The 12,734-nt window shown below is 36.9% G+C and overlaps 1 protein-coding gene across 2 annotated transcripts in view; it reads right to left on the minus strand.

The window, feature by feature from the left end:
* The window catches only part of chst8 (carbohydrate (N-acetylgalactosamine 4-0) sulfotransferase 8), a 165,410-nt gene that overhangs the window by 121,272 nt on the left and 31,404 nt on the right, over positions 1-12,734 (minus strand). For both annotated transcript variants that reach the window (XM_027281305.1, XM_027281304.1), the window contains one exon: positions 4,726-4,919. In XM_027281305.1, coding sequence (XP_027137106.1) covers positions 4,726-4,885 — 160 coding nt within the window. In that variant the 5' untranslated portion in view covers positions 4,886-4,919. The remainder of the gene's footprint in view (positions 1-4,725; positions 4,920-12,734) is intronic.

Below are 12,734 nucleotides of genomic sequence, written 5' to 3' on the forward strand. Positions count from 1 at the left end.
TTTATTTTATTTATTTATTTATTCTATTCAAAATGCCTGCTTCTAGAAAAGCTTAGTGTGTCACAATAAACTCGTCATAGCCAAGAAACAAGCCTGTGTGTATCTAAAGAGGTTGTTTATCTTGATCACTTTACCTCCTCTGTCTACACACTTTCCCCAGTATCTCCCAGCTGTTAACAGTTGTTAAATGTTGCATGTACAGTGGTTTGTCACACTATTTATTAAAGCATTTTTTCAGTGCCTTATTGAAGACTATGCCTCCTCTGCAGCTGCCAGCTTACTGTATGGCATGCTGCCTAAATGTTGCATCACTCAATATGGACCTTTTTCTTCTCCTTTTTCTTCTAGTAGCAGAATTGAACGGGCTGTATCATGGGATAAAATAAAACATTGCATTCGCAGGGAAGGAGTCTTGAGCTAGGTTTTTTACTACTTTATTGAAAATCAGTCAATGGAGTCTGGAGTCCTTGGCCAGCTCCCTGTCTAATGTTTACAGTACAGTACTGATATAAAACATGGATAGGATATGAAATGGATAAAACCTTGTTTTTTGCCAACAGTTGCTCATTTAGCAGATAAGGAGCTACATTTGTGGTTGAGTTTCATGGCTACCAGTCCATATTTGCACTTATTTTGGTATTCACCATCTCCTGAAGAACATATCTGGACCTGGCTAGTGGCTAACCGTCTTCTTAGCTTGTCTCTAGAATACAGTTGGTTGTTAGCACACTCAGCATTACTATGAGACAGTGAAAGTGGACACATTCAGTAAAGTTGGTGCCTGGAAAAAACGAACAGTGAGTTGAATGAAGTTAAAACACCCACATAGACCTGAGGTGTTCACCTCAGGTCAGCGGTGATAACTCTCAGTGGATTCATCACTATGAGGACCTCGCTCACTTTACACTTTTAGTGTCACTTATAGTTTCAAGGGAATACCTTGTTTTTTTAGATTTTTTTATTCTTTAAATAACTAGAATAAGAGTAATGCGGGGAATAGTACTTTCAGTAACGAGATTATAAAGGCTTAACCAGTATCACTTGCCTGGAATCCTGAATCCAGTTTGTGCTGGAAATTTATTTTGTTTTCACGCTGTTGTTTTTTTCCATTTCCTTTCATTGGATAGGTGTTATTGTATGCTAACTTGGGCCATGTACTATTTGCAAGTGTCATTTAGCTGATCGGCACTCTAAAGTGCTGACTCCTGCATGTTGTAGCTGGAAGCGGATGGGTACAGCAACAAAGAAGGCTGAGTGAAAACAAAAAAATATTTTCTTTAATTACAAGTAGCACTTTATTCAACACATTTTGACAAGCTAAATAATAAGGATCTATTTCAAATTGTGTGTACACTATACTGTATAATTAAACTGTTATTTTAAACTACTAAAGTAAAAGTAATTTTCTGTGTAGTGTAAGTTCATTTCTTACAGCACATTGCTCTGAATTGGGGTTTGTGAGGTGACACACAGGTCGACCTTCCACACACCAGTGTTCACCCTCACTTACACAGTTATCTGAAAAATGCCCAGAGGTGTAAATTTGTGCAGACAATTTATTTGAACTGCTAGCTCTTCAGGTGTCTCTTCTTCCTGAGAAATTGGCTGCCATTTCTTCAATTGTCCTTAAACAATTACTTGGGAGAGATCAGAGAGAGACTGTTGCCAGTTAAACTGCAGTTTTCTAGCTACCATTGTGAAGGCCATCTAAACCATAGGATACAAAGCTCTCAAGCTCACTGCAAGCCAAATAAAGAGGCGAAGAAGGAGGGGGAAGCAGATAAAAGCTGACACCCAATGTATTATAACTCAGCTCTATTAGATATGAGCTTCTGCTAGGGTGAAGCACCATAGCTTAAGGCAAAGATACTGCTTGCTCATTGTGCTTTAGTAAGGGCAGGCTGGGGATGCGGTGTAGCCACTGTGTTCAGTATACAGCACACAGTCTCTCATGCATGATTTAAACTGGAATTCTTGCTTCAATATTCAAGTAACGTTATAGCAGATGAGATAAAAGGATGTGTTTAGGCTGCAAAAAAACTTAATACATATATATACTTGGAAAATTGTTAGTGATCAGAATAGAGAGAAATGCCACATTTTCAGCATTTCGTAAAATTTGGTAACATAATGCTGTATATTCTACTCAGAGATACAGTAAGACCTTTGATTTGACATTAACATTTAACATATACAGTGGTCCCTCGTTTATCACGAGGGATACGTTCTAAAAATAACCCGCAATAAACGAAATCTGCGAAGTAAGTTTTACAATTATTATACATGCTTTAAGGCCGTAAAACCCCTAACCACACACTTTTATACACCTTTTTACACGCATTTGTACAGTACTTCCTTAATCAGGACACAGTGCGGTTCTCCCTTAGCCAATTTAGGACGCAGAACACAATGCACGCTCATACTGTACAGTACGCAGTAAAAAAAAAAAGCATGCAAAATTACACTGATAAAAATCCGCGAAACAGCAAGTCCGCGAAAAGTGAACCGCCATATAACGAGGGACGACTGTAGACATATCATCATTATCTGTTGTGGTGATTGATGTATTGAGCTTTGTCTGGCTGTTAGTGTCATTGTCACATTGATTAGTGAACAATGTTGGTTACTGCTTTATGCAAATAAATGCAAGGAGAAAAATTACCTGCCAACTATGTAAAACAATGTACTATTGTATACTGGATGTATAATATATATGTCAATTCAGTTGGTGACCCCTGGGCCACATCAAGCCCAGAAGAACCCTCCGAGTGGTCCAGCATACATAAATCTGATAGATGACAAAATACATATAGTGTATTTAAATTGCAACAGAGTGAACCATCTTGTTTCTTTCATATCTCTGTTGAAAGTTGTACATGTGCAGTTCTGATTAGGCAGGATGTAAAGATCAGATATAGAGACATAATCAGTCACATCTTTTACAAATCATGTGAGTTCTGACCACTTTATAAGCGTTGTTGTAGTAAAGAATAAAATATTTAGACGCAACAAAAAACAAACTTCCCAAGGGACCACAGGAGAGGGATGTTAAGTGCAGTTTGATTGTATATTATGCTGTTTATGAATGATAAAGGGAATTTAAATACTTTCCTCCTGGGATTATTAAAGTATTTCTGATTCTGATTCTGAAGTGCAAGAAAATCTATTTTTGAAAAACCTTAAAATTCAAGACAAGACAAACTAAATACAACATCAATCAATATTTCAGGTGAAAAAGTGGTGAGGTGGTGCTGAGAAAAAGTGTAGTACAAGCCAAAGATGCACACAAGCAAGGGGCTGATCTCTTGCTGTTTCTGACACATGAAGCAGCTTAGTTTTACACGCTCAGGACACTCTTTCATCATGGCTGCTTAACCCCTAATCTCCTTAATGCTGAGTACCAAGCAGAAGCACATTGGGTCTCTTTACGAGGACAAAGGTTTGACTCATTTGGAAATTGAATGTACGGCCTCCCTTGGTCAGGGCGGAAAGTCTGACAGCAAGGCCACTGAGCTGGAATGAAATGAAGTATATAAATGAAGAACAAATGTTCTCTCCACCTTGCTGGTTGAGCCTGAATGCAACGTGCATCAAGTAATATTTTAATTTTGTACGGTGTATCCATACAAGAAAATAATAATAATGTTTATCAATTTTTGCATTCTGTGTGATCCTAAAGAACAGTCAATGTGTTAGTGAAGTCCAGTTACAGTACTACAGAACTACTGCAGTACTACAATTACTGCAGAAAAAAAGAGATGATATGACACTTTATGCATTCACTGCTCAGTACTTCCTTTGAGACAGAAATAAACAAGATACTGAACCCAAAAATCTCTGACCATTTACAAGCACTGGCTATGGTGGCTAAAGCTATGGCTGTCGATATACAGTAGTTATTAGTATGGGTGCATTTGTATTGTATCTATAGTGCCACTGTATGGATAGAGCTATGGTAGCTTTACTGTGACTACTCTATTGCTCCAGTTAACATTAACCCACATGTGATTTGACCTTGCAGTGATTACATCAGATATGACAGACATGCTGATACACAGGAGTTCAGCAGTAAACATGTAAATTCACTGAACACATAAAATTCCTGCACATAGTCAGTGTTACAAGCTTCATCTCATGGTGACTGTCACCATGAGAGTCAGGCTAACTAGCAATGATACAGACTTGTGGCTTATCCAGTCACACTGTGGTCTGTTACATAATACACTAACACAACTGTATATCATGATACAGCTCAGTTTTCCGTTATCGACCATAGGAAATGCAATATGTATTGGGAGGAAAGGCAACATATCGTGGGGACAAAACTCATTGCAAGGTGACACAAAAGTAGTTCAGACAGATTATTCCTACCACGACATTTCAGAAGCAAAAACTTGCAGTGTTGTCAGTTTTGTTAGTGTCAGATTATTTTTTAGAAAAGAGGTTGCAAATATAATAAGATAATAAGATACTAAGATAATATGTTTAATGCTATTATCAGTTACTTATTTATTATTACTTGTGCCTATACTCATGAGCCATATTGTAATTGGTCAGTGTTACAAGACTTTTAAATAGTTTGGACAGATGTGTGAATTATGCGAGAAACATGCTACAGTATACATGATAAATATATTTGATTTAATACTAGAATCAAATCTATACTAGATTTAAAAAGCCACACTGGTTGAACCTCAAGCTGTTTTAGGGCAAGTAGAGACTAACCTGGACCTTGCTGTAGGACCATCTCTGACAGATTCCGCTGGTGGATGAAAAGAACCAGACCTCCAGCGGCGAACAGCAGGAGGAACCAGAGGGGACATGGCATCCTCCTTCTCCGTCCACATGGGGAGTCTACCACCATCTTCCACTTCATCCACAGCATGATGCGGCACAGTCAGACGCTAATGTAATAAGTTCTGGAGAAAATCAAAGAAGGTGGGAAATAAGAAGAGGGAGGGGAGCAAGACATGGACAGAAAAGTGGAGTGAGCAGTGAGTTTTTAATTTCTCTGTATCAATTTTACAAGTCAAAATCGATACAGTATAGTAAATAGAAGTGGCGGAAAGTAACTTAAAGCCCCATTGTGTAACTTCTCTGCCATAACAGATTTTAAATAATTTGAAAGCTGCACTGACTTTTAATCGAGTATATGGTGTTTCTGTCATTCACACTCTGCTCCCTGTACGTTCTTGCACGATTTAACTTTGTACCCTGGGTGTGATCACCGGTGAGAAGTACTTAACACTTTATCACACATAAACCATTTCATGGTTTTGGTGAAAATGGATCATATTTTATGGAGAAACTGTTTTCTGCTTTCCCTCTGATGTCCACCAGCTGCTTCACATCCACGCTCACTGATTTACAGAGTTTCCTGATAAATAAGCTGTCTTTTAGATCATAGTATTCACAGATACAGATTTTTTTTATTTTTTTGCAGGAGAAAATAGTCTGATATGGAATTCTATCATTTGAACTTGATTATAGTATTTATATCAGCAAGACTCAACTGCAGAAGTAGTTCAATTTAGATTACAGAAGGACAAACTAAGCTAGTGCATTTTATTTATTGCAATCCAACACCTGTCTATTTAAGTCAGAAGGAAAAATCCATGAAGGCTGATGAAGTGACGCTGTTCAGAAATTAAACATGGAAACAAGATGATCTAACACCTGAGTCCTCCAAATAAAGAAATCTGTGCTCTGTTTGTATGGATACAGTTTGGTAAACACAATTCCAGTTTGGCTGCCATGAGCGCAGATCAACTCAGTTCAGTTCATAGAGAGAAAGACTGTGTAGCATCTGTCTTCAAATTAATATGCTAATGAACTTTGGTGACTACTCAAGCATGTGCTGCCATTGCAGAAAACAAAATTAGCTCTGTTTTAGTGATTTGATTTCTGCATTCCACTCTGTGTTAAAACTGCAAGTTATAAATCAACTGTAAATGACTATCAAATAATACATTTCAGGCCATTATGCTTTAATATATAAGATTTAGATTTTATTATCAACTTCTTTACATAGGTGATAAAATAAAAGTACAACTAAGCAATAGAAAGAGAAATCCTTAGGAGGTTATAACAATTACTTACTAATTACCACATATTCAAATTAAGATAAAATGACACAAAAGACAAACGAGAGAGAAAAGAGAATAACGAGAGAGAATATAATGTAGTAAATGGAGTGTTGGTGTTTTTATTTTTTGTTTTAAGAATGACAAGTGATGAGAGAAGACATTTATTTGATTTACATAGCAGTGAAAAGATACCCAAGATGGACAAAATGGATACAAAGTATCATTAAAAGGTGCAACAATGGATTTCTCAGTATTATAGAAAATGCTAGAAAATTTCTAAAGAAATTTTGAGTGTGCCTGACTCTGGCCCCGTCGCCCCCATACATACATACATAGCTTTCGTCGTTTTTTCCTTCCTTCCTTTCGCCGTTTTTTCCTTCCTTCCTCCTTTCCTTCCTTCCTTCCTTCCTTCCTTCCTTCAAAATACCTGAATAGCTGAAGAACCAAAGTCTGGTAAAGTATCTGTTGAAGTGAGTGAGGCGACAAATTTTCCTACGTTTCTAGCAATAAATGATTTCTGTAGCTTGACATTTGCGGCCACAATCGCGGTTTACAAATTTATTTTTAGACAAATTTTCCTTTCACTCTCCACTCTGATGACAGTGATGACATCACTCACTCTAGCTCTCGAAAATTCTCGCAATACACACCCATTAATTTTTTTGGTGTGGTTTTTGCCATTTGACGAAACTCTTAGAAAAGTCATAGCACACCGATCCCAGCCGAGCCACACGTTTTGATTCCTGTTTTGTGTGTGTGCAACAAAAACTCTGGGAGGAGAAGCGAGCCAAAAAAAACGGTGGAGAACATACTGTATAGTGTGCACTTTCAAGCACACTCAATTACACTATATGGGGTGGCTGTCGCAGTTGACATGATAGAGCTGATTGTTTAGTAACAGGTGAGTGCTGGTTTGATATGCAAGATACTAAACCGTAATGAGTTATTTGATATTGATACTTAGTATCAGTATCAGTTTCAGTACCAGTAACAGCGTGCGCACTGTTTTTTAATTTTTAACTTTGATTGTGTAAACAGTATTAAAGACATGAAATATGTGAGAAAGTCACAATTGTCATGAGCATTTTAAAAGTTTAAAGTTTGAATGAAGTTTCTATGTAAATGTATGAATGACCTATTTTTGAAGTTGTAAAACATACGAATAATTGGACTGGGAAAGGGATGAAGTATGCAAAATATAGTGTAAGCTTGGGGCTAAACTGCATAACTGGCTTTAATTTATGTCGAAACAGTTTTCTAGTTTAAAAAGTGAATGGGACTGAAGAGTTGAAACCTCATAATGTGAAAATATGAATGAGTAGATAGGAGTGGAAAATACATGAAAAACTCATTACAAAATTCCCAGAAAACACTGAATGTTTCTGAAAGTATTAAAGATATCACAAATCTGTCCTTATTCAGCATAATATGTTTGATGTTTTGAAGTTCCTACTTGATAAATGTGGAAGGAGTTAAGCAACACAAAAATGGGCAAAAAGAAAAAAGAATTTGCTTTCAGTATTCACGGCACACAGTAAAATACAAATCCATTTACTATTAGCCATATTTGACACAGAGACGAGAAGGGAAATGGATTTTTATTCTTCTATATTTGTCTCTTCACACTGTATTCAAAATTTCATTAGACTGGATGAATGTGTTTATCATTTCAGTACAATAGTCATTACAAACCCTTTCAGAATTAAAGTGGCTTTAACAAAGGTTGAAATACACATACATGTAGACAAATGTTTTCTATGTGACGGTGTTAGTGATCTCTTTACAGATGGTCATGTTCACTGTTGTTGCTGAATGAAGAAATTATAGCTACCTAATAACAACTGGTAGGTTTTATCTTCACAGCGTGAGCAACAAAGATTATAAAGTTGGTGGAGACAAATGCAAAAAAAATAAATAGGAAAAACGCTTATAGAATATAATGCAACATGCAATATGAGGCAAACATTTTAATCATATTAATGTTTACTACATTGTTGGGTTTGCTGTGCACGTTGCATGGTTGCCATGCCAACTCAGGTAGTAACCAGGAGACTGCTCTTGCTAGCTTCAATTGTTTTCCCTATGTATAAGAACCTTTTCATCAATAGACATGCACTGCTATCCACTAAATTAAAGCCATAATAGTCATTAAGGTGTTCTTTACTGGGATTATTGGGACTTGGTCATTGAGGTGGTACACAGCCAATATCTGCTGTATCACAATCTTGTTGATAATCCTAGAAAAAAATACCATCTCTGGTGCTAATGCTACACTATCATACTGAATAGGATATAAACAAACCTAGCTATACAAACAAGCTACATAGTCGACAGATGCTAAGAAAATCATATTTTAACTGCATTGTTGGCAAAGTTTAACTCTGTTTACATATTTTCTAAAATGGAATCACTCTTTCACTGCATGTGCAAAGGGAAATGATTGCTATCCAGCTGACTCGGCTTTCCGCCAACACTTTCAGAGTCATGAAAGCATTTCATGCAAGATGGGGCGCTGAAACTTTTAAAGATGCAATCCTTTCATTCTGTTTTCTCTACAGTGAATTTTTACATCTAGTGTCATTCATACTGACAGTACAAGAACACAGAAAGTAACCTTACCACAAGAAATCATTCCAGGTTTCACTTGTAAGTCTCACTCCAAAGTTTCATCACCTTAATTTTGTACATGATATTGAGGTCAGGTAAATACTTTTAAGTATTCGACAGAGTATAGCATCAGCAAAGTGTGTTGATTCTACTGATTTTGGAAAAGAGTATCCTGGTTTTCTTTGCCTGAAGTAAGTGTTTGACCGCAGAAAGACCTGTGAGAATATTGTGGAAAATCGTTTCAGTTATTTGTCTACTTCCACTTTTACTGCAAGTAAAGTGTGTTTCTTTCTTATTACCAAAACCTGAGAGTAGAGTAAGATGGGAAGCAAAAAAACACTAAAGCAGAACTAAAGATAGATAGATCTACAAGGAGCATAGGAAGAGTATATATAAAACAAAATACAACATTGAATTATAAAGGATAAAGTATAGACACAACAAAATAGTAACAAATATAACAATATGAGAAATATTCAAAATAAGCATTTTTACATTTTAACTGGAAGCTAGTTTAATGATATTAAAAGAGAGGCAATATGTTCAATCAAGAATCTGTGAGATGTTTATGAAAGATTTATGCCTACAGAAAATCATTCCAATTACACATGCACATTGGAATTAAATATGTCTCTATGTGTCTCTAAAACTCAACACTGAATGGAATATTAACCATTGGTTACTGTTATACATCCGATGTAGAAACCAGAAGAGTGTGATCTGTAATCTCCACTTGTGTTAACCTCCAGGTCAAATGGTACTATAAAGCCAACAGTGTTAGAAAGTTACAGAGAAAACTTTTGTGAAAAGCCTTCTTACAGTTTTCTTCCAAACTCTTAGTGGGGTTGGCTATCTTAGCACATAAGCACACTCAACACTGACCAACCTGCTAGCCTTAATAGGTAATAGCCGCCTTAGCAAAATTGCATTTTGCAAAGTTCAAGTTGGAAAAAGCTTCTTGTAAACAGTGAAACAGTGAACGGCATTTTACATTAAATTGACAATCATCAAAGTGAACTCTCTGGATGATAAACTCTAGAGATCTTATACTTGACAGCTAACACTTCCAACAACTGAGCAAACACTTTAAATACATAAAATGTGTGCCTTGGTCTGCTTGAATGATCTTTGGCAAACCACAAGTGGTACCTCGTTTCATCAATCCCTTCACTAACACCTTATCTTTGAGAGAACGTCTTAGAGTTGCCTCAATACAGTCGATAAAGAGTCTCTAGAATGCCTCTCCTATCACAGGTACAGGATGTGGTGGGGAACTTGAGGAATCACTTGGTTTGGTTTTCCAACCAAATCACATGCATGACAAGACTGGCAATACTTGCCGAAGGAGCCCACTTGAGGATACCTTCTTCCCAGTAGAAAATATCATGATCTCATCTTTAGGCAATAATGCGGCAATACACTTGGTCAACCTTACCTTCACAGCAAATGCCACCACATGCTATCACTTAATAAGAAGTTGACGTTTCTAACTAGTCTGCTCTGGAACTTACCCCTTTTTCTCTCTATTAAAGAGACAATACATGAGCTGCGTTTAGCTCAGTTTGTAGAGCAGCAGCCCCATGTGCGAAAGCTCAGTCCTTGTTGTGGAAGCCCAGGGTTCGAATCCGACCTGTGGATCTTTCCTGCATGTCATTCCCCATCCTTCTCTCCCTGCATTCCTGTCACTCTTCAGCTGTCTCTATCATAAATTAAGCTTGAAAAGGCCAAAAAATAATCTTTAAAAAAAAAAGACAGAGAGAGACTATACTGATTGACAGTCTTCAGCCACCCCAGGGTTACAGAAAAAAAAATAATAATAACGATCTCTCCAACACCTGCAAGCTTAGTTAACCAGACAAGGTCTAAAAATAAATAAAAATGTACTTCACGAGGTGACATCAGCATGAACCTACTAACAGAAATATAAAATGAAGTTTGAGGGGTACAAAACTTAACTCACCTTTCCAAAACTGAACTTTGGACACGCCCCCATTATTGATTGTAAAAACAGTATATAATTGATCTAAAAAAAAAAAAAAACCTCAAAACAATAAACAGAGCCTTCAGTAAGGAGCCTCTTAGATAGACTCAGCCCATGGCTTCAAACAGATGCCCTCCATCTTTTCAGTGAGCTGCACCTAGAGCGCAATGATGTCTGAATAAAGACAGTTTCCTTAATATAATGTGAATGGGTGAGTTATAGAAAAATTCCACCTAAATGGGGAAATTACCTATAGAGACCAAAACAGGGCTGTACCAGGCTGTAAACATGTTTATTTCTGCTGTGAAGTTGACCATTGTAATATGGGGGCTAATAGGGAATCATTGATTGTTCTGTAGCCGGCCTCAAGTGGCCATTGGAGGAACTGCAGTTGTTGGCTTCATCTGATATCCAGGCAGGTTGCTACTTGGTTTGTAATTACAGTATATATTGTAGTTATGAAGTATGACAGTGCTGAAAAAGTGAAATAATAAGACAAAAGATAAAAACAGAATCATTGCAGCTGTCACAATTTGACACAAACATCTCATTATGATCAAACAACACCTCATTTTAAAGACATTGCCTTTGTACTTTGCTTCCAAACAGTTGTATACACCAAGAAATGACATAACATGTCCCATTTTATGCAGAGAAAAGAACCATTCTGTGTCAGAGCGATAATGGGGATGATTCTGTGTTTCATGTTTATGTCTAATACATAAAGAATTGTGCTTTTTAGTTGCAAGCAAATGAATATTATGCCAGTCAAATAGATGTACTGTCTATATTCATATCTTCACCAACCAGTAAAGAATGTTTAGCTGTTATATCTTTTCTAACCTTTTTGTTCTAAAAAAGAAACATCCACCACTTTCAACACATAATAACTGCAGTACAAAATTAAAGTAATCAGAAATAAACATAATAAGTTCAGTTCAGAACATAAAAAAGCAGCTAACAACAAACATGAACTGCATGTGGGCTGAATGCCTCACAACACACGCTGGCAAAAAAGCAAACAAAATCCATTCTCATTATCTCAGTGCATATTCAAATTACCTGCTTCCTCCCAAAGTTTGGGAGCATTTCAGATGTTCTAGAAAATACTTTTTTTTTTATATACCATTCATGTCTAGTCCCTCTCGTGTGTCAGTGAAAGTGAAGTGCTGGCTAGTAAATAAAACAAAATGGAAGCCGTTGCTGGGCCTGTTTCATAAATTAATGATTGCGCGCAAGGGAATTTGACAAGGGGAGAAAGGGAGCCAGTATAAGATCATGTTCAAAGCATTGCTAATTGTCTTTATTTATGACAGCCGGTGATCTCTGGGATGAATTAATGCATTCTCCACACTGCTGTGATGAGCCTTGGCAATCAGTGTAGAAGATCAGCCACCAAACCTGCTAGTAATCTCAAACTGCCACTTGCAGATAGAAAAAGTCTATAGATTATATTATATTTTTAAAAATGGGTTCCCCTATTCAGCAATGAGAATTCAAGTGCCATTTAACTATCGATGTATGTACAAAACTGTGAGGCAGCAGTACACCGAAATGATGCAGATATTGTCCCTAACACTGAGATGAAAGTGATGTTGGGACCACCTGAACTCCATAGATGAATTTCATTCATTGTGTAAAGATAAAAAATCCTTTTAAAAAATGTAAGTAATTACTTTTACTGTCACAATAGGTTGATTAGCATCTGGTTTTCACTTTTAAAATTTAAACCACAATAATATGTGACATATGTATTCTCAAAGCTATTCCTATGGATCCATTTTCACCAGCCCTCTGCTGTTTGGAATAAAGCCAAATGAATAAATAGGCAGCACAAGTCAGGTAGCATTATGTAATGGTTTTTGAACAGCAATGGTTACTAGAGTACTGCCACACGAAGCATCAACCAACTTCCTCACAAATGTGAAAGCAGTGTGACGGTGACCTGACACACTGGCCTCAGGATAACTACCAGCTCAGGCAGAGCAGGTGATGACCGATCCAACACAATCGGACATGCTCAAATACAACACATCCTCGCCATATCATGTCAGCCCAAT

Source organism: Larimichthys crocea, chromosome VIII, assembly GCF_000972845.2.
Source record: "Larimichthys crocea isolate SSNF chromosome VIII, L_crocea_2.0, whole genome shotgun sequence".
Classification (NCBI taxonomy): domain Eukaryota; kingdom Metazoa; phylum Chordata; class Actinopteri; family Sciaenidae; genus Larimichthys; species Larimichthys crocea.